Consider the following 26,051-nt stretch of genomic DNA (forward strand, 5'->3'; position numbering starts at 1 on the left):
AAAAGAGAACCATTTACAGTATCTACAGTCTTCTCCAAACGTATTGGAACAGCAAAAAATACATTTAGACTTGAGATCAAAAGGCAAATATGAGACAATAAATAAGAATTTCCTGTTGCATTTACATAAACTCTAGATGTGATTAAAAACTCTCAAGAACATCGCACCTTTGGTGGCAGACCAAGCTATTTAGTAATAGTCAAAAGTACTGGAACAAAGTCTTTTTTTTTTTTTTTTTTTGGTTGTTGCTGCTTTTTTTCTTGGAAGAAATATCGAAATTCTTTGCATGATTTACTGTTCGTCTTATTATGGTCAGTTTGACAGTTTGCTTACTGCGGACCACACAACGTCTAGCATAGTCAAAACTATTGGAACAAACAGTCCAATTTCTTTTTTTATTTTTTGTTTATTTCTGTCAACCCTCCCTAAAATTAACATCTAATATTAAGTTGTATATCCCTTAGTTTTAGCCAGTGATGCTTTTGCACCATTGTGTAGTACTTTTAGGTGATGATTGTTTTTGGGGTTAAATTGGATGCAGTTCTTTAAAAATTAGCATAATGTTTCTGTAGACGGCTGATTTCATTTTGCTTGTATTTTTTTAAAAGAACGATAAATGATCCAAACTTTCTTTTGAAGATCATGGGTAAACAGAAAAAGAAAAAACAAATTCAGTGATATTGTGACAGTTGAATAACTTTAACCCCTTAACGTTCTGCTCAACATTTTGGTAGAGCACATTTTAATTCACTGTATCTTATTGAAAAATGTGTCAAGCGTAACCTGATTGAGCCATCTCTACCACTTGTTTGGGGTTTACTATAATAAGAGAATCCAGTAGATGATACCACCACTGCAGGCACTGCATTAGTAATCAGAATGTTGGTGGTTCAAGCCCCAGCTCCACCGAGTTTGGCCTCTGAGCAAAGACCTTAACCCTGAGCTTTAATGTGCTGTAATGTGTATGTGATAAAGGCTTTTTCTTTTAAATGTATTGGCACTTGAAGCAACCATGAAGCAACATTGCAACCATTTGGAAGAGGTGTATTTTCACTAGAGTTATTCATTTGTTCGAAAGATACAAAGAAATACACATAAAGGATGGCATTCAAAGTACTGTACAATAACATGCTTAACACCAAAATATACAGTATATTTACTGTATTAAACTGTATGATGGACCTAACACATTTGCTAAATTTCTTTCTAAAGGATTAGTATTAGTAGTAGCTCTTATGTTATTTCCCTTTCAACCTTCTCATGGAATTCATTGTGTATCCTACAGTAATGTAACAGTTGCATTCATGAGTTAACACACCATTGAAACATTGTTTCATGTTCGACCTTGATCTGTCTGCATGAGCTTTATGTGCTGCTACAATATGTCTGTGTGTGCACAAAAAGCACGTTGTCATGAGTGTGAAGTGACCAGGATGGGACAAAAAGAAAAAAGAAATGAACACGTGTACAGTACATGTGTTTGTGTTTGTACATGGTACATGAGCAGGTGTGAATAGTTCCTCCACCTTTTATTCTCTTATTGATTTATGTCTGGCTTTATCTGTCACAGCTGTCTGTTTTCAGGACATTTATTTAATATCTTTAAATCAGATATTACATACACACTGTGATGTGCTGGCGTGTTTGTGTACGGTTTCTGGTAGTACCAAGGGAATGCAAACATTATTAAATCCTGTCATAAATGGATGTTTCTTTAGGCATTTGAGATTCCTTTACTTTTATTATATAATATGAAAAGGCGATAAAAGTATGAGAAGTTGGCCATGTATTAATTCCTGACCAAAAGAAAGAAAAGGCATGGCACTGAACACTTTAAACACTCAAGTGTAAACACTCAGTGTGTGTGCGCGAGTCTGGCACCGCAGTAAAACGTCCCGTTTGTGTTCAAGACACTCCTTCTCCTCCTCCTCATCCTGAGCGCTGCCCTTTTAATTCCCCCTCGAACTGTAAGGAAAACATTGTCTTGGCCTTGTTCGTTCGTGGTCCTGGTTTGTTACGCTAGTAAATAATAAAGTGTTTAACAGTCCTCAGCTAAATGTATGTGACCCGTTTTTAATGTTAAAGGGACAGCACTGTGATGTGATGTAATACTTGGTTTAACACTGGGATTCAAAAAGCTTTATTATATGTCAGAAATATCAGCAGCTCACGTGTGTCCTGGAAGATTTTCATCCATACGTGCTTAGTGGTTGGCACGGTCGGCTTGCACCTTCAGGGTCCGGGTTCGATTCCCATTTGATTCGGTGTCTGTGTGCATTCAGGTTTTCCTTGTGCTTGGTGGGTTTCCTTCGGGTACTCCGGTTTCCTTCCAGAGTCCAAAGACATGCACCTTAGGCTAATTGGCGTTCCCAGTTTGCCTGGATTATGGATCAGATTTGGGAGTCTTGGGTTCAGTGAAGGCGAATTATAATGATGAATGATGAAAACAGCGGAACCGAATGATGAATGTGATATGCCGGGGTCCACATACTTTTGGTCCTGTTGTGTCCTTGGTGTAGGTTGTCGAATAATTCATAGGAGCTCCTGAGTATGCCATGCTTTAATATGCTTTAAATGAAGTTTAGGTTGTGGTTAGAGTTTGTACCTTTTTTTTTGTAATCAATTCAAATGTCAAAAGTCTAAGCACACTGCCAACTTTAATTTTTTCTTCATCTAAACCTCTCCGGTTACATCGGGCAGAAATTTTTGGCAGCCACTTGGCAGGAAGGAACACAAGGAATTCATGTGATGATCAAATTTTTGTATTTTTTTTTTTTTTACTTTATATAAGCAAAAATAGACTTTAAGCATATACTGTACAGTACTGTGCAAAAGTCTTGAGCCAGTCCACATTTCGTCATCTTTTGATTCTAAACAATCAGTTTTTCTTGTATTTTTAATGTAGTCCTGAGGAATCATTCTCCAGGCTTTCTGAAGAACTTCTTCAGTGCTAGTTTTTGGCAAATCAGCCCCTTGAACCCCTTTTTACCCTCTACCTTTTGTTTGTTTGAATTATTTTAAGCATTAAAATAAACTTCATCTAACTTAAGGCATGAACGGGTGAGAAACGGGTGCGGATGATGATCAGGATGGTGATGCTGAATGCAGTGTGCAGTGTGAAGCAGATGAGAGATGTTGTATCTTTAGGTTCTTTGCCGTACAAGATGTATTTCTGTTTCTTTCATTTAAGCTGCATTACTTATTTTAATTTAATATGAAAAGATGAGGGGTGGCTCAAGACTTGTTGCTTTTTCAACTAATATGTACTGTATATGTATATAATGTATAATCAATGCTTAAATGAGATTCTATTTTTTTAATACATTCTTTGGTAAATAAAGACGAAATAAAGACAATAAGAAACATCAGTTATTTTATGCAGGGATATATTCAGTATGAAGTCTTTTATTCTTTAAAACCTGCTGTACTTGTGTGTCACATCTCCTGAAGATCATGTACAGAAGTTTGCAGCTCACTAGAGATTTGGGCTTTTTTTTTATTTTTATTTTTTAATTCATGCCACATATTTATTCCCTTAATTACCTAAACCAGCTGAATCTAAATAGCAGAAATCTTCATGCACATATGCTTGAACTAATTAGAGATGTGTTATACTAATTAGTACAGTGTAACACATGGCACATGTTGTTTTATTACTTCTGACTGATATTCCTCTTCAGACCTCTCGTGAGTTATGGAGGATCCAAATGTTCAATCTTCATCAGTGACGGTGGTTAAATATTAATTCCATGGCAACAGAGCAGAGCCAGAGAAATAGAATCGTGGGTGGCAGAGTAACAAATGATCTGTGCTTCAGGCCAGTCACGACATAGGTTTTTCACAAAAAGCACCATACCAGTGTTGATCAAGGTCTCATTTAGTGTCCTCTATAATGCCTTAAACACTTGTGGACCTGCACAATAATAATTATTACAGCTGCATGGGGAAGTGCGGGGATATCAATAATCTGTCCAAAAGAAATAGTGTTTTTAAATCTTAACAGAAAGCCTAACCTAAAACATTTGATTTTTATATGTATGTACTCTTATTATTATAAGAGTACATAAGACATATTTGTTTCTGTATTTGGGTTTATACCCAAAGTGGGTGTGGCCTCCCCGGGCAGGAGACGGTGTATACCCTTGACTGGGTGCCAATCCATCGAGGACATGCATCTTCAATGAGCACAGAAACAAGGCTGGATTCAGTGCGATGAAGAAAAATCTAGAGGGTAAAATGTGAAATGCCTTATGTATTAAGATCTTGAGCCACCCCTTATTTCTTCATGTTAAATTAAATTAGATTATGTAGATAATTTAAAAGGGAACAAAAGTTTTACTGTGACAGTCTGTGAAGTGCCTAAAGATACAATTTAAAGAAAAATTTGCTATTTACTGTATGTAAGATCCTCATCAGACAATCTTCTAATCTCTTGTCTGTTCCAACCACTTAGCATTCAGCATCACCAGTATACTAATCACCGACCTGATCATCTTTCAGCATCTGCACCTGTTTCTTAATGGTTCATGTTTTAAATGAGATGTTTTTTATGCTTAAACGATTCAAAGGTTCAAAGAATATAAATAAACCCACTGTATATTGATCATTATGGAGCCAATGTTACTCCAGTGTTGTTTCATCAAAGTAATTCTAATTTAAAAAAAAACAAACTAATACCAATGTTTTCCCAATGTTTAAAACATTGGCAATTTAAGGTCACCACAATGTTTTGACAACTATAAATTCCTGCCCCATCACACCCATATGTGCCGGTTTTGAACATTACATTCCCATTACTTTCCCATTCTCATCCTACAGCTGTGTGGCGAGACTTCAAGAAAAGCCCATATATCACTTTAACGTTCAGGTGTAAGGTGTCCCCTATATGTGCAGAACACTCCAAGAGCAGTACTTTCGCTCCTGACATGGCAAGCCTTCCTATCCTATTTAGATATCTGGTTTTTGGTTCACGTTTTGTTTCCTGCTTTTAGATCTACCTTGCCTACCTCACTCTCCGTTTCCTCTTCGCACTAATTTTTGCCTGTGTTTTTACAATGATTTTGCCTAGTATTTTAGATTTGTTTGCGGGTTAAAATAAAGCATGTTAACCTGCACCTGCAGCCTACTCAGCTACCTGCCTCGTGGTTAGTATTTCTGTTTGCCCGAGACATTTTTTTAAGGAAATTGGATCAGTTTCCATAAAGAATGTTGAAGATTACAATATACACCAAATGGTCCGAAATGAAGAGGGGTTGGGCTGGTTGGAGATAACCTTGGTGCTACAGCAACACTTAATTCTCACTCCTGTATGCTAATCCTGTATACAGGGTCGCAGGGGCCTGGAGCCTAAGCCAGGAGACTTGGGCACGAAGCGGGCTAAGCCCTGCATGGGGTACCAATCCATTGCGAGGCATATACACATACACACACTATGGGCAATTTGGGGGAGGGAAACCGGAATAACATGCATGGGGAGAACATGCAAACTCCATTCACACAGACCCCAAGGTGGGAATCGAACCCGGACCCAGGAGGTGTAAGGTGACAGTATTAACCACTAAGCCACCACGCCACCTACACATAATCCTGTACTTGTTTTAAAATAACTGTTATACCAGGAACTGTTACTGAGAAGAAAGCTGTCAGTCTGAAAGAAACATGGCAGTGCCCGTGGAAAAAGAGAACAAGGAATGATATGTTTTAGCAGGTTAAAACCTCTGTGTGATGACATCATTAAGTCATCATTAAATCCTTTGTGAGCTTGGCAGTTGGATCTGAAGCGATTACTATACTTATTGGGTGGGACATTTGCAAATGGAAAATAACTTGCATGACTCAGGTTTAGGATTAGGGTCAAAGGCTAACTTTTGTGGGAGGTAACAATTGTAGCAATTAATTTATCCAGCACATAATCCTGGTTTGCATGTGAATCGGGGGGGTGCATAGATGAGATACCCTCATCATTCATTACATTCAGATCGTCAGCTGATTTAATTTTATTGCCAAATAACGTTGCTTAACCTAGACCAGTAAACTGGCACTCACATCCATCTGAAGACAGGTCAATCTGAACTCATCAGACCACATGACCATTTTTTAAGTACAATATTTATGCTCCCTAGCAAATGGAAGATTTGCTGGTGATTAGGGGAGGTTTTCTTATGGCTCATCACACTGTGCATGTGGAAATGCTCTCACATTTACTATTAATCACAGACCAATTTAGTCGTGTCCAATTCCTCCCCATCACTAGGGGGCTTCCACATTTAGGCTACTACTACCACTCAGTCGGGAGAGCCGGAGACTATCACGTGTTTCCTCCGAACCATGTGACGCCAGCCGTCCGCATCCTTTCGAACTGCTTGCTCGCGCACCGTTGGAGGCGTTACACACTCACAGACACGTGTGCTCACAGACGCCCCTGATTGGCTGTAGAGCTGTGATTAATGTGGGAGCCAGAAGTACCTCTCATCTCTCCCCTCTGAGAGAGCTCGGCCAATCAGCTCTCTCTAGACCTCCGGCTGCGAGAGTTTACAGCATCACCCGGGAATCGAACTCACGATCTCTGGGTGATAGGGCAAGCAGATGTGATTTCTGCTGGGATTTTTTTTCACAGTGCAACTTCGTCAGTGATCATTCGTGATTTATGATTTGAATTTGACTTTTAAGCATTATTCTTCCAAGTTTATAAAAGTGTTTGATAGTTCTTAATTAAATTTCAGTTTTCTTCGCTTGATGCAGGGAAATAATTCCAAATTTTTATTATAATTTTATAACTGTGAAATATAATATATAATAATTGCTATTTAGTATGAAGCTTTAGTCATAACAGGGCACTAAGAATAGCTTTTTTTTTTTTTTTAAGGTTTTAATTAATACTAGCAATGATCTCTATTAAGCAGCTGGTCAAAATTATTGATTGAAAAATTCTGTTCTCCTCTGCCATTAGCAGCTTCTGACTAAATAAACTACTAAGTCCTTGAGGAATCTTATATTGTAATTACTGTGATTAGGGTATGTCATCATGTAACCCAAATTTCTAGCTATTTCCACATTTAACAAAGATGGATCACAGAAAGATGGCTTTGCCAATGAAAACATCTTGTTATATCTTGTTCCTACACCGATTTTAAACAGCATTATGAAAGAACTATTTAAGTCATAGACTTTTGTTAGTCGAGTAACGGATGTTTTGATGGCATGTTTCAGTTTGTTTTTAAAGTATCTGGTGCCATGAGGAATCGTAAATTAAAGTTCAGTGAGGTTTGTCTGTTTAATTTTATATTTTACTTCATTTGTATGTTTTTTTTCTAAATGTTTTAATTGGTTTTAAATGCAAAAAATATGTTTATAGTGTTGAAAATTGAACATATTGGAAATATTTTTGTGTAGCGGGAACGGATTATCTGCATGTACATTATTTCCTATGGGAAAATGCGTTTCGCAATACGAAATTTCTTCTTAAGAACTTATTCAGAAGAATACTGGAACGGATTTAAATTTGCATGCCGAGGTACCGCTGTATATTCAAGATGTATACAGTATTTCTGATTGCTAAGATATAATTTTTTTTGTGGTGGACATGTTCTGTACTCTGGACATTTATATTTCTATAGTCATGAAAAAATATAATGTAGTGAATAAAACATTAAATATCCAAGAAGGACCATAATTGCATTCGCTTTTTATTTGAATAAGTTTTTCTTAAAAAAATGCTGCTCTCATTTAGAGAACCAAAACTCAGGGTATACTAATGTATTAATGTGAATTCTTTTGCCTTCAGCTGTTCGGATACACAATCGTAGTTGTCCCGTCTCTGTTTACAAACATTTGATGACGGACACTTCTTGACTCTTCTGGGTCTCCCGCTGTGCCAAGGAGAACAGTCTGATCGCCTCAGCCTCAAGGATGTCAGGTTCAGGCCTGTGCAATAAAACGCGTTTTTCCCCTTTTACCCAACAAGAAACGGCCGAGCACATTCCCCAGCGCTGAGATCAGCCTTTAGCTATTCTGTGCTCCTACTGCACTGCCTTAGAGTGCTTTTCTCTTGCTTCTCTCATCCCCCAAATCCGTCTTTGTTTCCTTTAATCGTACTAGTTCCTGAAGCACCTCCACGTTTAAAGGAGAGGGAAAGCAGATGGAGTAAAAAAAAAAAAAAAAAAGTTAAACAGTATTTGGGCATGGCTTGATTTTTTGGTTTTGTCTCAATCTGTTTTGGCTGGAGTTTTATTATTCATGGTTTGGCCATGGCTGTGGTATCGCAGGAAACGCTTAGCTCAATGAAAAAAGGAAAGTCAGTCCCTTGATGGAAAAAAGAATGGAATTAAGTAATTTACAAGTGGGATTTAGATGAAAGACACAAGTTTCTATAGCCACCCACAACAAATCAGCCAATAGGGCGCTAACATTTACAATACACACCACATAACCCAAGCACGAGAGAGTGACAGTTAAAGTGATGTCAAGAGTTTTGAATCCGACTAAAGGTGGATTAAAACTCCTTTTTATTATCATAGCTGTAATGCAAATTAGAGGTTTTGTTTAAGGCAAGTGTGCTGTTGTACTGAGTATCAGCACTGCTCTGATCCATCTGTAGGTAGTTACAGGTAACCACAGCCATCCTGATGTTCAGTACAGCAGCATGATTGAGCACTATAATATAGTGCCAGTGACGTTGTGATAACACTCTTAATAATTTTTTTTTTTTAAAAGTGAATACTACAGTATAACAAAATATGTCCAGGGAGAACCTCACCTAGTGCCTTAATTCCCCTGGGATAGGCTCCAGGCTTCCTGTGATCCTGTACAGGATAAGTGGTATAGAGAATGAATTAATGAGTAAGAAACCACACAGTAACTAGGTATTATTATTATTATGTACCATGAAGTAACTAAAAATTATTCACTACAATGGAATTAAACCAGGACTTGTGATGCAATTTCTCATGAATAAAGGCGTAAAACTGATTGACATTTACAGAAGATATCTAGGCGGCACGGTGGTGTAGTGGTTAGCACTGTCGCCTTGTACCTCCAGGGTCCCTGTTCGATTCCCGGCCAGGCTCGATTCCCAGCTCTGTGTGCATGGAGTTTGCATGTTCTCCCCGTGCTTGGTGGGTTTTCTCCGGGTACTCCGGTTTCCACCCACAGTTCAAAGACATGTAGGTTAGGCTGATTGGCGTTCCCAAAATCACCTGTTGAGTGAGTGAGAAGATATCTGTCAGAATACGTTGATGAGACTCTTATTTATCCACAGTAAAACATCTGAACAACGCAAACGTTTTAAAGAAGGCCGGATGTCCATGAATCCCGGCCGGGAGCTTATTCCAGTCGTTCCCATGAACATCGAGCCGGTGGAACGCCTGTTCCTTAAAAATCAACGTATAACTTGTCATCAGCTTGCAGAAGAGACTCATCTGTCTATGGGAACTGTTCACACAATCAGTCACGAACATCACTTGCGCATTACAGGAACTTGGGAGTTATTGCCACATCACCCTTGTGGTCCTTCCCAGGTCAACACTCTCCAAGCCATTTCTACGTTTAGACGATTTCCACAGTTAACATAGATGAATCACAGAAAGATGGCTTTGCCAATGAAAACAGACTTTTCTCCTGACCTGTCAGAAAACATCTTGTTATATCTTGTTCCATCACCGATTTTAAATAGCATTATGGAAGAACTATTAAAGACTTAGACTTTTGTTAGTCGAGTAACGGATGTTTTGCATATCTTGTCGAAACTTATCCATCTGAGGCTGAGACCTGATTACATTTTTGAAAGTATGTCACACTTGATTTGGGGAATTTTTAACCACTAGATATCGAATTCATTTCAAATGTTAATAGGGCACCAGCTGCTTTGTCAAAACCATACTAAAAAAAAATCTTAGCAAATGAAATATTCTTGAGTGTAGCCAAATCGATGATTATTAAGCTTATTTCTAGTTAAATGCTACCATAATTGAAATAGAAAATTTCTCCTTTTATTGCTTTTTAAAAATAAATTCCTAAATTTAGTAAAATTAATTGCCACATCACCCGTACGGTCATTCACAAAGCCATTTCTACATTGTGCCATTTAAGAAACTCTTGGGAGGCCAGTGTTGAAGCAGGCAGTCTGATCATGGCTCTGGCGTACTGAGAAAGCTTTTTACCTTGATGGTATCCAAGCACTAGTGTAGCTCTGGGATGAGTGCATCAGTGTAGCAGGGGATTATATAGAGAAATAAAACCTTATTTTAGCCTCATAACTGTATTCTGTTTTGTCCTCAACAATCCTTGTAGTTGAACGTTCCAATACCAAGGAGATGGGGCAAGAGCAACATCACTAAATAAATGTTTCCAAAACTCCTCTGTGAAACCTGTAACATTCCAGCTCTTCCCAAACATTTGCACCACTTCTCCTCCTCGTTCGTAATTTATGGCCCGTATTCTCCATCATTGCTGGTAAGCGGCCTTGTTCGTACGCCCGAGATAAGTGGCCGTGCTGTGATGCGGCACATCTGGCGCTTTGGAAAAGTTCTTTCCCAACTGTATATACACAAGCCAGGAGCTGAGGGGTTGGTGTCAGATACGGTCACTCGGCTCAGCCGCCTGAGCTCCATTTTAGGAGACAGCGGCCTCCTCCTGACACACTCGTACAGGACCAGCCCCTACTAACCAAATCCCTGCCTTAGACATCAGTGAAATTCGAATTTGCACAACAGAGGAATAGAAAATGGTATCTGCTCAGAAGCTGATTTTTCTTTGCTTAGTTGTATAATAATTATAATTACAATTAATTGGTGTGAGCATCATCTTACACATGGTCTCGCAAAAGGAACTTGAACAAATTCGTGTGCATGGGTAACGCCCCAGTTGTACACCACAATGTTTTGTTTTTATTATCAGTGACAGCAGGATTGGGAAACATCTCGTAACGCCTTTGTGGTCAAGGTTTGCCCAGGCCTACCATACCTATACTATAACTGCTGGATATTTTCCATATTCAGAGAAGTCTCAGTTCTTTATGTGCAGCTAAAATATGTATGCTGTATATCGCGTAATTTTTATTAATCACTCTATTAATATTGTTTTACTTGAACCTGGCCCGGATTTGTAACAACATAAACCCCACTAAAGCTAAGCAAATGTTTTGTATTAACTTACACACGTATGAATCTGGAAACTCTGTGAACTCCAAGGAGGGTTTTATTAGAAGCCTTGTGTCCGCCGGTAACGCTGTCCAGATTGCTAAACCCTCCAGCCGAGTTGCACAAACAGAGGAGTGCTTCAGAAGAGAGCTTCTTCAACAGTGAGCCACTCACTGGGCGACTGCAGATGCCAGCGTAATTACACATGCAAAATGATGTCTCAATAGTATAACAAGGAGGGGGGGAATAAAATATTTTTATTTTAGAAATAATTGTTAAGGGTGGGAATATTGAGAGAGAGAAAAAAAAAAAGAAACACACCTTTCAGTTTAAATTGAAACAGAAAAATCGGCACAAGGCGGGGTACACCCTGGACAATCCATAGTGGGGCATACACACCCTCATTCATAGGTACTTCGGGAACGCTAGTTAGTCTAATCCGCATTGTCTTTGGACTGGGCGGGAAACTGGAGTACCCGGAGGAAACCCACCAAGCATGGGGAAGAACATGCAAACTCCATGCACACAGACCTGAGGCGGGAATCGAACCTGGACACTGGAGGTGCGAGGCGACAGTGCTAACCACTAAGCCACTATGCCGCCTTAAATAAGTATAAGGCAAGTCCAAAAATTCATAAAGTCCCTAATTTCGTAAAATACAATCAGGAGTGGAGTTACCTGCTATGGATGAGAAAGGGAAAGGATATAAATGAAACACCACTTTTGATTTTACACTAGTGCTGCACAATTAATTGCATAAAAATCTAAATCACGATACAGACCAGTGCAATTATTTAATCATAAAACGTTAAACTTGTATTACAGGATAAATACACATAATCTGGAATTTATGTAGAGTTTATCAATTTTTTTTTTTACTTTTATAATTTCCGGAATTTTGCTATTAGCCCAGATCAATATGGTTTGAATACAAAATGGTACATTTAATAGTTAAATATTGCTGTTGAAATCACAATCGCAATATGTGTTGAAATAATCCTTTTTTTCTCTTTTCTTTAACAAATCGTGCAGCCTTATTTTACACTATTATATCAACAAATCATTCATTCAATTTAAACAGACTTTTATGGATTTCTCAAGTTCTTTCAGTTTGAATGTTGGCGAAAGTGTTGTTGTTGTTTTATAAAAATCTCAGGTTTTTATCCAAATTGGATTTTTTTCTAATAATAAAAATGTCTCCAGCATACAATGAGGCATTTTTGTCTTTCGAGAGAATGTTTCAGGGGTTGTTGAGTCACGGAAGTTAGAGGGGAAATTAGTACATTTCCTCCCCCCTTCTTACTCACACACACACACACACACTTCACTTTCTCCCTTACCCTCTACCTTGTGTTCTATAAAAAGCTCTATGAAAAAGAGAAAAACACTTTGCGAACTAGTGTAGGCACTAACATGGGCCGACAACAAACAGTTAACATAGGAAGCATTTTTCATTTTAAATGCATTACAATGAGCATTTAAGTATTTGCTTTAGATGAAACAAAATACAGATTTTATATAAATCTGATTTGAGCATCCTTGTAATAAACCGGACAAACAAGTCCACGCCTCCAGAGAGCTAATGGAGTCATGGCCCGTGGTTCCAGAGCTGCCCAGATGGCACAAGGGGAACCTACACAACACCAGGCTTAATGGTTTGCATTGTAAAGGTACCTGCATGGCTGATCGGTGTATAATATACTTGTTAATTCTGTAACACTGACCATATAGCTGGTTTGAGAATTAAAATGTATAGTAGAGTACATCATTCGATCATGGGTAACTCGACTTGCTCGTCGCTTACACATGGTGAGCATGGATGCACCCGTGTGTTTTCTGCTCTTTGTAGCTTAAACGTAAGGACGATTTGGAAAATAAAATAATTCCATGTTTTGATAAAGACAGTGATGCGGCAGAGCTTTAATCCACATCTACAAAGGATTTCCAGTTTTAAGGAGCTATCCCAAATCCTGAAACTGTTATCTTTTTTCATTGAAGATTGTTTGTTTACTTTTTCCTCCTAAGAAAACGGCTGTACATGTTGGGTCTCAAAATAGCACAAATCAACAAAATAGCACCAAAATTTAGGAATGTTGGCCATCAACATGTTCTTTAATGAGGGTGGTCCGTTTCCAGTGACGGTTAGATAGATTGCGGCTGTGCGCGCACACACACACACACATACGGCCTACAATCATACATCCATTATTTTTTTTCCATCCTGCTTATCCTGCGTAGGGTCGCAGGGAGCGCCAGGAGGTTATCCCAGTGAACTCGGGGCACAAAACACTGGATGGGGTGCTGACCTGCTCACACATGAAGTCATGCTCTCTGGGTAATCTGGAAGTGCCAATCAGTCTACAATGCATGTCTTAGGAGGGAGAGTGTGGAGGAAGTTCCCGCCTAAAGGAAAGGAAACCCAGCCATACATGCATGGGAGTGTGCAAACACCATGAAGTTAAGATTCAAACCCTTAACCATGGAAGTGCTAGGCAACAGCATGAGTCAGGTTTTCATTCATGAAATCATGCTACTGGGTAATCATGAAATGCCAATCAGCCTACAATGCATGTCTTTGAAGGGAAAGTGTTGAGGAAGTTCCTGCCTGAAGGAAAGGCATGTACTCTATGGGGGAGAAGATTTAGGAGTTGAGATTTAAACTTCTAATCTTAAAGCTTCCAGGCAACAGCATAAGTCAGGTTTTTTTTTTTTGCATATTTTGCTTTGTTAGTCGGCTGGGGTCAGAGTTCCGGGTCAAACATTTTATGGACCCCCCCCCGGAGCAGACAGGCTTAAGGGCCTTGATCAAGCGGCAACCAGGTGGAGGGGTTCGAACTACCAACCTTCCGAACTACTCTTTAGTGCTCCGAGTTGAAGAGTTTAACTGAAGAGTGTGGAGGGAGTCCTACACACAGACCAGAGTTGAGATTCTAACCCCTGACTCTGGAGGTGCCGGGCAACAGCACGAGTCAGGTTTTCACGCACGAAATCATGCTCTCAGGGTGTGCTGAAACTACCAATCAGCCTACAATTAGGTTACTTAATTAGGTTGAGCCTTTTTTTCTTTGCTAGTAGGTTAGGGTTAGAGCGCAGGGTCAGACGTTGTACAACGCCATTGGAGCAGACAGGGTTAAGGGCCATTACCTCCCCTGTGCATGTCTTTGGTAGGAGAATGTGGAGGATGTTCTCGCCTGGAGGAAAGGAAACCCAAGCATGCATGCATAGAGTCGCACATGCAAGGTCGCTCACTAATTAAGTGAAGTAAAAGCGAACTAAACTAATGAACAACCTCAGTCGTTACGGCATTGTTCTACTGTACAGTTTTGGGTTCAAAACCCTCTGCGCCATTAAGTCGTACAGTATAATGAGATGAAACGTGTTAAAGAAGTCGCTCTGGATGAGGCGGATCGGGACTCAACTGATTCAAACCCCTAACCCCCTTAGCTGGGGGTGCTGGGCAACAACAACAACAACAGTACTCTGAGTCAGGTTTGAGTCATTGCTTGCGTTTGGAAGAAATCACATGAACCACCAGACTCTTATGAAAGCTTGAGAGTTTAGATTTAGAACGAGTTCTGTATGCACGAAACGAAATAAGCTCGTCAGCAGGTTGGATGAGCGCGTGTGTGTTCTTCATGTGTGTGTGTGTGTGCGCGCGCGCGCGCGCGTGCGTGCGTGATGAGCTCCGCCTCTCGTGCTTCCTCTGCGCTGAGTAACTTCAGCTCAGCATCGCCGGAGTGCAGAGCACCACGACTCAAGACTCAGGACTCAGGACGAGTCCGCCTACACAGGGAGATCTCTGATTCTTCTTCTTAAAAAAAAAAAAAAATCGAATATAAATTATTTTTTATTTTTGTTTCTTTTTCATTATTATTATTATTTTTTTTTATTATTATTATTTGTTATTATTATTTTGCGGTCTGACCGGTACCATGGATGAGCGGCTGCAGCCTCCCCGGTTCCGCTCGCTGTCGGTTCCCTGACGCGCGTCTGCCGCACCTGAGCGCGTTTAATCCTCACTGATGCCAGAAATCGCAACCAAGCGGAGTTTCACCCAACTGATTGATTGATAGACGAATATAAATCTATATTTGTTTTTGTAGTTTTTTTTCTCCTTTTTCTTTTTGTTTCGTCTTCTATGTGGATTTGTAGACATGGGGGACTCGGTTTTCGTCGACAGGCGCATCTCGTATCTCGTGAGTATTCACTCTCTCTCTCTCTCTCTGTCTCTCTCTCACTCTGTGTCTCACTCTCTCTGTTCCCGTCCAGTTAAACACAGCTGTACAGCCTTAAACAAAAGCGCTTCTGTTTTCTCTTTCTTATGGTTCTTTTTTTTATTATTTATTATTTTTATTTAACTTGCCTAAATAAGCAAAAATAAATGCAAATCCATCGCTGGATACTTTCACATCGATCCTGTGTGTAGAGATCCGTGAAGGCGGCGGAGTGAGAGGGGCTGCGGTGCGGCACCAGAACAAACTCAACACTCAGTCAGAGAGGAAATACACTGGGGTGAAGTTAGCACAGCTGGTGGAGAGGATTTACACAAGTCAAAATAGTTTTAAAAGTGTTTTAAATATCATCTGTGCTGCAGGAGATCCCAAAAGTCTCCACACACAAGTATATAATATAATATAGTTTTTTTTTTTTTTTACTATTTATTTATATGATTATTTTTATGATTATGATTAAAAAAAAAAAAAAAAAAAAATATATATATATATATATATATATATATATATATATATACTCTAACACCTCCAGGGTCCAGGTGTGTGCATGGAGTTTGCATGTTCTTGTTGTACGTGCTTGGTGGGTTTCCTCCAAAGACATGCAAATTAGGCGAACTGGCAAAGTGTGTGGATAAGTGTGTGTGTGTGTGTAAATAAACTTTGAATTTACAAAAAATATATCTTTATCTGTGTTTGCTAGAAAAAGAAGTTTAAGTTACACACATGTTATCACATTATGTGATATCATCTGCAGGAAATCCCAAACGTCTTAATTCACAGGGGGAACTAACATTATTATTATTATTATTATTATTATTATTATTATTAGGAAAAATCATTTTTTAATACAAAGGCTCCTCTAAATTATTATATATGCTGTAAATGGAAAAATAGTGGGCCAGAGGCTTAGTAGTTGTTTCACATCTCCAGGTTCCGGGTTCGATTCCCAACTCGGGGTGTGTATGCATGGAGTTTGCATGTTTTTCCCGTGTCTGGAGGGTTTCCCCCGGATATTCCGGTTTCCTCCCACATTCCAAAGACATGCAGATTGGGCTAATTGGCCCGTAGTTTTTTCCCGTAGTGTGTGAATGTGCATTTGAATACGGATAAATACAATGGTAATTAGCAATGGCGTCCATGGTCCCTCATTGGACTATAGAGTTGCCTAGATGGATGGATGGATAAATGGATGGATGGAAAAACACACAGTCATCTTTCCCTCTTGCAGTGAACTCTTCTGGTGTAATATACACTACCAGTTAAAAGTTTGGACACTGATTTGTTTTCTACATTCTGGAACAATACTGCAGATTTCAAAACTATGAAATAACACATATGGCATTAGGTCATTTTTAACAACCTCAAAAACAACACTCAGTTGTTATTTCAAGACACGAAGGTCAGCTGTTCTGGAGTAGTTCTTGCAAGAACAGAATCGTCAAGTGATTTGCAAAACCCATCAAGTACCTGATGAAACTGGCTCTCATGAAGACCTTCCCAGGAAAGCAAGACCGAAACTTACCTCTGCTGCAGAGGAGAAGTTCATTTACCAATTTATCAATAACCTTAGATTAGAGCTGTTATGAATGTTTTCCAGAGCATAAATAGCAGACACATCTCAATATCAACTTTTCAGAGGGGATTATTGCATATGTTGGAGCCTTCAGCAGTGTTGTACAATGTAGAAAGACACAAAAATCAGGAAAGACCATGAGATTCTAAGACGTGTCCCAACTTTTGACTGGTAGAGCGTGTATCTCCTCGATGTATGGATAATTTTGGCACAGCCTGAGATTTAGTAACTACTTAAAACCCACTGACTTATTGCTTTTCAAGTGTTTGGATATTAAGATTCTTGGTTCTTGTGATGCTCCTCATGCTCGTATTGTGAAATTCCCACTACTTGTAGTGAATAAAATCATTCCGATTCTATCAGCGCACACGCCCCAGTTTTGCCAGATCTGTGTCTGTTTTTGTAAAATGTGTCTCAACATGGAATCTTATTTTTGTTCCATCAGCTTCACGATACAGATTCTAGAGAAAGCTATTACTGTCCCTGATAAGGTAGTGGTATGTTCATAGGTGTGGCGCTGGTATGAGCGAATCATGTACAGTAGCTTTGTTTTTGTTTTTAAATATTGTCTGACTGTCACTGTAGACACGCCTTTGCTGTTGGTCCACATTGCTAAGTGTGAGATGTCAAATGTTTACAGGATATGGCAATTTGATATCATCTACAGAGGAAATACTTAAAGTATATAGTCAGAGAGACAGATCTAGCAGATCTAGTGTTAAGGACCTGAATGATGGTTGAAATTACTTCATGCTTCTCACTTAACATCATGTAAAACCTATATATGTTCGCATGTTTGCTTTATGGTCAGTGAGGACAATAGATATTCACTGAACCCAAAGTGAATCTTGTGTCAACTGTAACACCAGTGAAAATGCTTAGGAAGTCTTGAATAATAATTACTGGATGTCTGTCGTGCACATCTGGAGAAGTACACACAGAATACATTTAAAGACCCAATATTGACAGAGTGTACATGATCCGTTTTATATATATATATATATATATATATATATATATATATATATATATATATATATAGTAATTGTTTTTTGTTATTTTTTATTGACAACAATAATTATGACAACATACAGTACTGTACACTCAATGTTTAACCATAATTCTATCATTAAACAAGTAGACCTGAGATTTTTACATATATCTCGTTTAAAACTTGTTTTGGTGTTTGATATTGCACATTTGTTTTTGAACGGACAATTAAAAGTGATTTCGAGTGGCGTTTAAGTCAAACCAGGACTTTGAAACCATTGAAATTTCTCTTGAATAAAGGTGTAAAACCGGTTAATGTTTACAGAAGACTTCAAGCATTCACAATTACCACTTGGACATTACAGGAACTCGGCTGGGAGCCCCTGTACAGTCTTGACTTCGGTCCAATCCATTTCCACATGTTTGGGCAATTAAGGGAGTTCCTGGGAGGCTGGCGTCAAAAGTCCCAGTTTGACTTGAACAGGCCTTGTATGTATGTATGTGTAATATATATATATATATATATATATATATAAAGACATAGTCAAATCAATTTTAGAAAATCGATTATTATTGCATTTGTGCTGGCTTTTTGCAGCTCATAAACAGTAAATAAGAACCTGGAAGAAATCTGTTCACTTTTTCTTTTTTTCTTTCGACATTGACTTAACACTTGCGTAATCCTTGTCTATATTCCATCAGACTTAACAAGATTAAATGTCCCTTGAGTATTTATTATTATTTTTTACACATACCACGTTATTAAAAGTTCATCTGGAACTCCCCCGTGAACATCGTCCGAATAAATTTAACACTTCTAAGCAGTGAGGAAACCCTGGACTGTTTGCCCGTTCAGTTCAGTTTGCAGCTCCAGAAGCAGTGTCAGAGTTATATCTGAGCCTCGCGTTACTTTGCAAAGCTGATGTCGCCGTATTTCACAAATATTATTACTGACAGCGTTGGGGTTATTACATCACGCAGGTTAAAAGCAACAGTTTAGTCAGTGTGGTCTTTTGGAACTCTTCAAGAGTTTAAAAAGAGTGTGAAGTTCATTTTGTTTTCTTCTGTTTTTTTCCTCCTGCAGATGGATGATAAATCACCCAAATGCGTGACTAAAAAAGGATTGTTTGGGGATTTATGAGGAATAATGATCGGGTGTGCTTGTATCACTCATACACTCACACATTCAAATATATACAGTATATGTAAAATAAAATCTAGAAATCTAACATTAACATTATAACTCAATCAAAGCAATGCTGTAAGGACTACTTTTTCTTTTTTCTTTTTACCCTGTAAAGCCGTCCACAGCAACATTTGTTCGAGACCGATTTGTGCAAAAGTCCTTATCCACCCCTTATTTCTTTATAATAAATTTAATTACCTGATCAAATTTAATTCATTTAAACAAATGGAAACGAACGTTTTACTGCAACAGGCTGCAAAGTGCCTAAAGGTATCATTTAAAAATTGGTTGTTTATGGAACAACCTTAGCAGCAACCTCATTTCCCCTCTCGTCTGTCCGATCACCAACATGCTTTATATTAATGCTATATAAAAGTATATATATATATATACTTAATAGTAAGGGAGCGTCTACAAGTGCGTAACCTGGGCGACTGTGTGAGATTCCCCAAAGATCAAAGTCGTCTGCATCGCCAGATATCTCACATACTGCAGCCTTAGAACACAGTGTAGCGGGATCCCAGATGTACTTTATTTTATTAGTCCTAGATTACAGTGTGTCTGATCAGCCTTATTAAAACGTTTTCTAGGTGCGGTGTCTCACAAACTCATTAGGCCGTCATTAGAGCGGCGCGATTGTTCTTATCAGTCAGCATCACCAGTACGTCTGTCATCGTCTGCACCTGTTTCTCACTGGTCCAGTAAGCCTGGAGAACTATTCCTCAAGACTACGGTCATTAAAAAGAACATACAAGAAGGTCTGGCTCTGTGGCAGCCATATGAAGAAATGGATAATACTGTATATGACATAGGACTGCTCGTTACAGTGCGTGTCTTCATACCCTGGTTTAATTTTTGTCCAGGATGAAATAAGGATGGAGCCTGACATCATGTCTTCATAGCTCTTGAATGAGGTAGAACCCACATTTTTAATGTCTCCACTAACTCCGTGAGATCTGAGCGTTTCAGTAATTATGATTCCTAGTGGCAGCACCGGGACACCCGATCAAGTCCGTGCCGCAAGAATAAATTACAGTTTTTCCGCGATTGTCGATCTCAAGAACGATCGGTTAAGAATGTGTGTGGGGTTTAAATCGAGTTATCATGGTAATCAGCATATTGTTGTCACAGGTTCAAGTTCACAGCACAGTCAAATGTGTGAAACCTTTCACCTCGGATAGCTTCCTTCCTTTTCGCCATTCAGCGTTACTACTTCAGGTTCAGGAACTCGCGTCCCTGTATGGCTGTGATATTTGCCGAGGGGTCTATTCGTGTGTCCGTTTATGCATCCAGCAAATATTCAAGATTCTCATTGGCACGCTATGTCAAGAACAAGTGGGTGGTAATTGATATGGAAATAGCATTCTTACAACTGACTAGAAATTGAAACTGATTCAAAAAAGATCAAGGTCACAGCAAGGTCAAATGTCAGAATTTTTTTCTTCTGGCACACACATTAGTAACAAGCAGGACTAGACTTGTCGACTGTGTTGGTGGTGAGTTCAGCTTGTTCTGTATGATTATTCTGGTCCAAATTCAAAAGAAACAAAAACACATCAAGGAGACAGAAAGTAATTACACATGATGCCCAACACTTGGTTACTCCTCAACAACAAACCCTTTGGGAATTCTGCACATTCTTGAGTTGAGGCTCAGCTATCTCCGTGTGAGGTAAATCAAGTGTGTAATTGTGATTTACTCTGGCTAGTCTGCGGGCTGTTTGTGACCATGTGGCGTATGGAAATACTTCTCCCGTTGGTAATCGCTTTTGATCCTAACACTTGGGACAATACAAGGTTTTTTGATATAAGCGAAACAAAAGAGTCATTTAAGGCTATTTAAAGCCACGACTGATTCATCAGAACTTAAAAATCCCAAACCTTCTGTCTGAACCTTGACTTGGCTACCTCGTCATTATTACTATTTCCAGTATCCGCCTTCTGGTGTTTTTTTTGTCAGTCTTTTGGTGGAGCTAAATGTAGAGCTGATTCATCAAATGCTTTTTGTACCTTTTGCATGAAAAACTTTAGAAACTGCATTTACAGCATACATGCATTAAACCAGAAGCAGGATAAAACAATGGTTTCTCCCTGCAGCTCTTTTAAATAGATAGAGATGTTTTTGTCGATCTCATTAAACAAATGTTTTGTTTCCTTTGTGTATAAATGTTTGACCAGACGAAATTGTGATGGACAGATTTTCATGAATTTTAAGGCGAATTGTAGGACTTGATTATATAGGACTGTTAATCATATTGAGCATCGTACTCAATTGGACGAGGGGCGTTCAAGTCAAACCGGGACTTGTGATGAAATCTCTCAGATCGATGAACGCCTGATCCTTAAAACTTGATGCAAACTTGTAGAAAAGACGCATCTGACTGCACACAATAATTTAATGAAACTATTTGCAAATTACAGGAACTTAGCTAGGAGTTATTGACACATCCCCTGTGCAGCCCTGATCTCGTTTAAAGTCATTTCCACCTGTTTGGGCCATTAAAGGAGTTCCTGGGAGGCCAGCATAGAAGCAAACATGAAGAGGACAGTTGGATCATGGTTCCAGCGTACAAACTCTCCAAAAGTTCCAAAACTTTCTCCCTTGATGGTATCCAAGCACTAGTGTAACACTGGGATAAGTGCATTAGTGTCGCAGAGCATTATATAGAGAAACAAAGCACAATCAAAAGTCCCTTTTAGACTCGAACGCTTCACAGATGTGAGTTCTTTAAGTCTTGCAGAGTTTTTGAGTCTGGAAAGTGAATAATAAGTCTGGAAAGTAAATAATATTTCTGATAAAGCATTCAATGAGTCAAGTTGAGTCAACAAAGCATTAGTTATCAAATAGTTAGTCCACTATCCACATCCAAGCATGTTTATACAGTAGATTTGATCTGATTGTTCTGCTCGACTTGTTTAGAGTTCTCATATTTAGACGGGAATTGCTTAAGTGTCATTCTGCTGATTTTGTAGAAAGCTGTGTTTGGAGGAAATGCAAAGAAACATGTTACGTATAATGTATGCTTGAACATGCATGTGCTTGAATGCAAGCCTGTGTGTACTGATGTCGCATGGTACTGTATACCGGTACTACAAGTTTTGGAAACAAGTTACTCTATCAGCATTTTGAACATTTTCTGACGGCAGTGACAATGTGCTTGATGTAGCGGGGAAAATCCTGTCCGAGTTTGTAAAGTGAGACATGGGTAGCGTTGAGTCGCCAGCATCAAAGCTGGGATTAATATTCGGTTGTTCACTGTACATTCTATTTCTGAAGAAATAAAGACCAGAAAAGTGTATTTTCTTACTTAGGAGTGAAAACAAGAACAACCGAATATACGTTTTCATTTTCCCCTGTTTAAAATCCGCTGAATCCGATCACGAACATGCTTTATATTAACGCAGTCAGTAAGGGAGCGTCTGAAAAGTGCGTAACCCGGGCGACTGTGTGAGATTCTACAAAGATCAAAGTTGTCTGCATCGCAAGATATCTAACAGTGTGGATACCAGATGTACTTTTTTATTATTTTTATTAGTCCTAGATTACGGTGTGTCTAATCAGCCTCATTAAAATGTTTTCTAGGTGCGGTGTCTCACAAACTCATTAGGCCTCCATTAGAGCGGCGCAATTAATGACATAAAAAGTCGGAATTGCAGCGGGTACAGTATATAAGTTTGCACTTTATTACCGGTATTATACGCATTGTCAGGATATTTCTCGAGTAAATATCGGCTAATAGGATCTCTAAGGTATTAAAAAGTTTTTAAAATCTTTTTAGTATCGCAATTTTTGGTACCGTGAAAACACTGGTGTGTACAGTAACTTGGTGTTTGTTGCCTTTTAGGAAGTTTGCTAAAGATAAGAACATTCTTTACTGACCTTTATTTTTTTTTCTTTTTCTTCCTGCATTGGAAAACATTATCTTTGCCACCTGGTCTGGCCCGTGACACCACCATGACACTCCATGATCAACCACAAAGGAGATAAACCACAATAGCCAGGCCTCCAACATGAGATAACACATCAAAGGCTCTTCCAATCCCTCATGAAAGAAAGAGTGTAATTGTAATCGCAGTGCATCTTAGTTTTCCTTTTTCTTTTTTTTTTTTTCTCTCTCTCCTTTTTTTTTCTACCTTAATATAAGACACTTTGGTTACGCAACAGGGCTGTCAGGGCTGCTATTGAAAAGATGCAGAACGTATTGGTATGCGCTTGGAGAGCTGGAGTCAACAAAGTCCTTGACAACATTGTTTTGGATTGTTTTGATAATTTGGCATTATTGCGGGTGTTTCGAATCAAGTTGAAACGCATAAGCAATTGTCAGAAAGAGGTTTTCGTGAAGCGTGTCAACTGTGTATTTTTAAAGCTTAATTAACACTACACTCCTAGAATTAAAAAGGGCTCAAGGGTTTGTTGAGTTCTTTCCATCATTTTGTATAATACTGACTCGTACACAAAGCTTTAGATGGTTATAATGGATGTTTTTCATGTCAAGTTTTAAAGTTGAGCTTTATTCATCATATGTGCATTACTGTACAGTGTAAGTCTTTATTCTTCACATATCCCAGGATTGTAAGGAGACTGGGGTCAAAACTTAGGGTCAGCGCTCCTGGAGCCGACAAGGTTAAGGGCCTTGCTCAAGGGCCCGACGGCAGCAACATGGTTGGGCTGGGGCTACAGAATTACAGAAATTTTATGAGAGCAATGTGTAGACATTCTTCTCGAATGCTGCTCATGGGAATGAAAAAAAAAAGGAACATTACGTATGCTTTCACCCCCCTCCGAGTCATTTTGGAACATTTTGAAAGCTGGTGCTTCATGCCGAACGAATGCTGCGTCCCAAACGTCTTCTCTGTACTCAAAACAGTTTCATAATTCCGTTTCTAGTTACACTCCGTAAGGTCATGTTCTGCCTTTTACACAAGATGTTAAGTATATATTTAAAAAAACAGCAATTGCACAACCTCCAGCAGCATCAGCCTTTGCAGAACGCTTGATTCTGACTGACCAGAAGGGGCTGTTCTTATTTTTATTCTTCCTGAAACCAGTTCATGCTGCATGGTTTAAATGAACATGCTTGTTTTGTTAGGTTATTGTTTCTATAGTAACCACTTACACAGTGAGTTGCACGGATAAAAATAGTGTAGAATTGTTGATATGGTGATTTAATACGTCATCATGTTGCGAGGAAATAAATATCACGTTGTATCTGCTTGCGTATTGTTCTAAAATATTTACATGATAAATTATAACTAGACATTATTTTTAAAAGATCTGATCGTATAGTATGATTGGTGCAGCTTTGACCAGGATGCGCTCAGGATTCATTAAAGATCTCGGAAAAGTGTGTTAGTGATCAAGAGTATTGTTACGTATGCATAGGGAAGAAAAAAGAGGGACAAATTGTGTTAATAGTGTTTGACACAATATCACAAACACATATTGGTATGAAATAGCACAGATAACTGGGTAAATGAGTCAGTCCTAAGAGACGTGCTAATTACCTTTAAAAAAAAGGGCCTTGTTTTTTGTTTAGTCGTGTCCAACTCTTTGTAACCTCATGGATCATAGCACGCCAGGCCTTCCTAGATGCTGCTCTTGAGGTTTTCTTGGCAAGGATGAGTTGCAATTTCCTTCTCCAGACGACCATTTACAGCCGATTTGGAAACGCCAATTAGCCTAATCTGCATGTCTTTGGAGTGTGGGAGGAAACCCAGAGGGAACCCACCAAGCACGGGATGCAAAGACCATGCACACAGACCCCAAGTGTGACTCAAACCCAGGATCTGGAGGTGCAAGGCGACAGTGATAACCACTAAGCCACCATGCCACCTCAGCTAAAGTAATCAGAAATGTGTGGGGGTCAAAACTTAATTACATTTAGATGCATGTAGCAATTAAGAATGGAAGGCATAATCGAAGGACAACAGGTGAACACAGTTAGGTAGCAAACCAATAACGGGACAGTGGCAGAGGACCAAATCATGGGCGTGGGAACAGTGAAGGAAGGAGAACGTATCCTCTTGTCTTTTTAGTGGAAGATCAAAGGCTAAATTACAAACAGCTTCCTATTGACTGTTTAAATCAGTATTTACAGTAATAAACATAGTGCACCTACTGTTTATAGGGAGCCGAGAGCCATCTGAATCCAGCCAGTATTTTCGGTTGAATTAATCTTAAATGAATTAATTTATTTATTGAATCTCCTTTTTTTTTTAAATGACTTGCTCAGAAAACATGCCGGTAGATTAGTGGGTAGCATTGTTGCCCGTCCACACCTGGGAATATGGGCATAGAGTTTGTACTGTATGTTCTCCCTGAGATTGGTAGGTTTCCTTCAGGTCCTCTGGTTTCCTCCGTTAGCGAGTAGAGTGTGTGACTGATCAGGATTTCTTTTCTTAATTACCTGCAGTGTATTATAAGATAAATAATAGATGGATGGATGGATAACTATTCTGAAATGTTGCTGTATCCTACTGCTTCTTTATGAGTCGGAAGCAGTAGTACTAAACTGGTTAAGACTTAACCCTGGTGGTGAGGTTATGACCTGAACTAATCTGATTAAAGAAAAGGTTCTTACATATTCATGTACTTGCATTTTAATAGGAATATAATTAAGAAGCAAATCCTTACTAGTTACCTCACACTACACAAGTGAACAATACGCGCAATTTGTAAATTTTTACAGTTAGGTTGTGCAAGCAGAAATTTGACACATCATTGTTGACCATCAACACAAACATTTATTGTGAATGGGTGATGAAGTTACTGGACCTGGGCTGAGAGTCATGGTGATGCAGTGGATGGGTGGAGGTGTCACCTGACGTCTCTAGGGTTTGCATGTTCTTTTCAAGTCACTGTAGGTTTCCTCCAGGGTTCCTCGTGGTCTCCTCTAATAGTGGATTGCATACTAAAAAACTAAGTGTGTGAAGTTG

At 39.0% G+C, this 26,051-nt stretch overlaps 1 protein-coding gene across 2 annotated transcripts in view; it reads left to right on the forward strand.

The window, feature by feature from the left end:
- LOC128506423 (rho GTPase-activating protein 6) overlaps window positions 1-26,051 on the forward strand; it is a 132,193-nt gene that overhangs the window by 48,440 nt on the left and 57,702 nt on the right. The window contains exon 1 of one of the 2 annotated variants that reach the window (XM_053476848.1): window positions 14,859-15,331. The exons of the other annotated variant lie outside the window; for it this stretch is intronic. Coding sequence (XP_053332823.1) covers window positions 15,290-15,331 — 42 coding nt within the window. The 5' untranslated portion in view covers window positions 14,859-15,289. Of the gene's footprint in view, window positions 1-14,858; window positions 15,332-26,051 lie in introns of those variants that run through there. 2 annotated transcript variants of the gene reach the window in all.

The sequence above is a fragment of the Clarias gariepinus genome, chromosome 18 (assembly GCF_024256425.1).
Source record: "Clarias gariepinus isolate MV-2021 ecotype Netherlands chromosome 18, CGAR_prim_01v2, whole genome shotgun sequence".
NCBI classification, from domain to species: Eukaryota; Metazoa; Chordata; class Actinopteri; order Siluriformes; family Clariidae; genus Clarias; species Clarias gariepinus.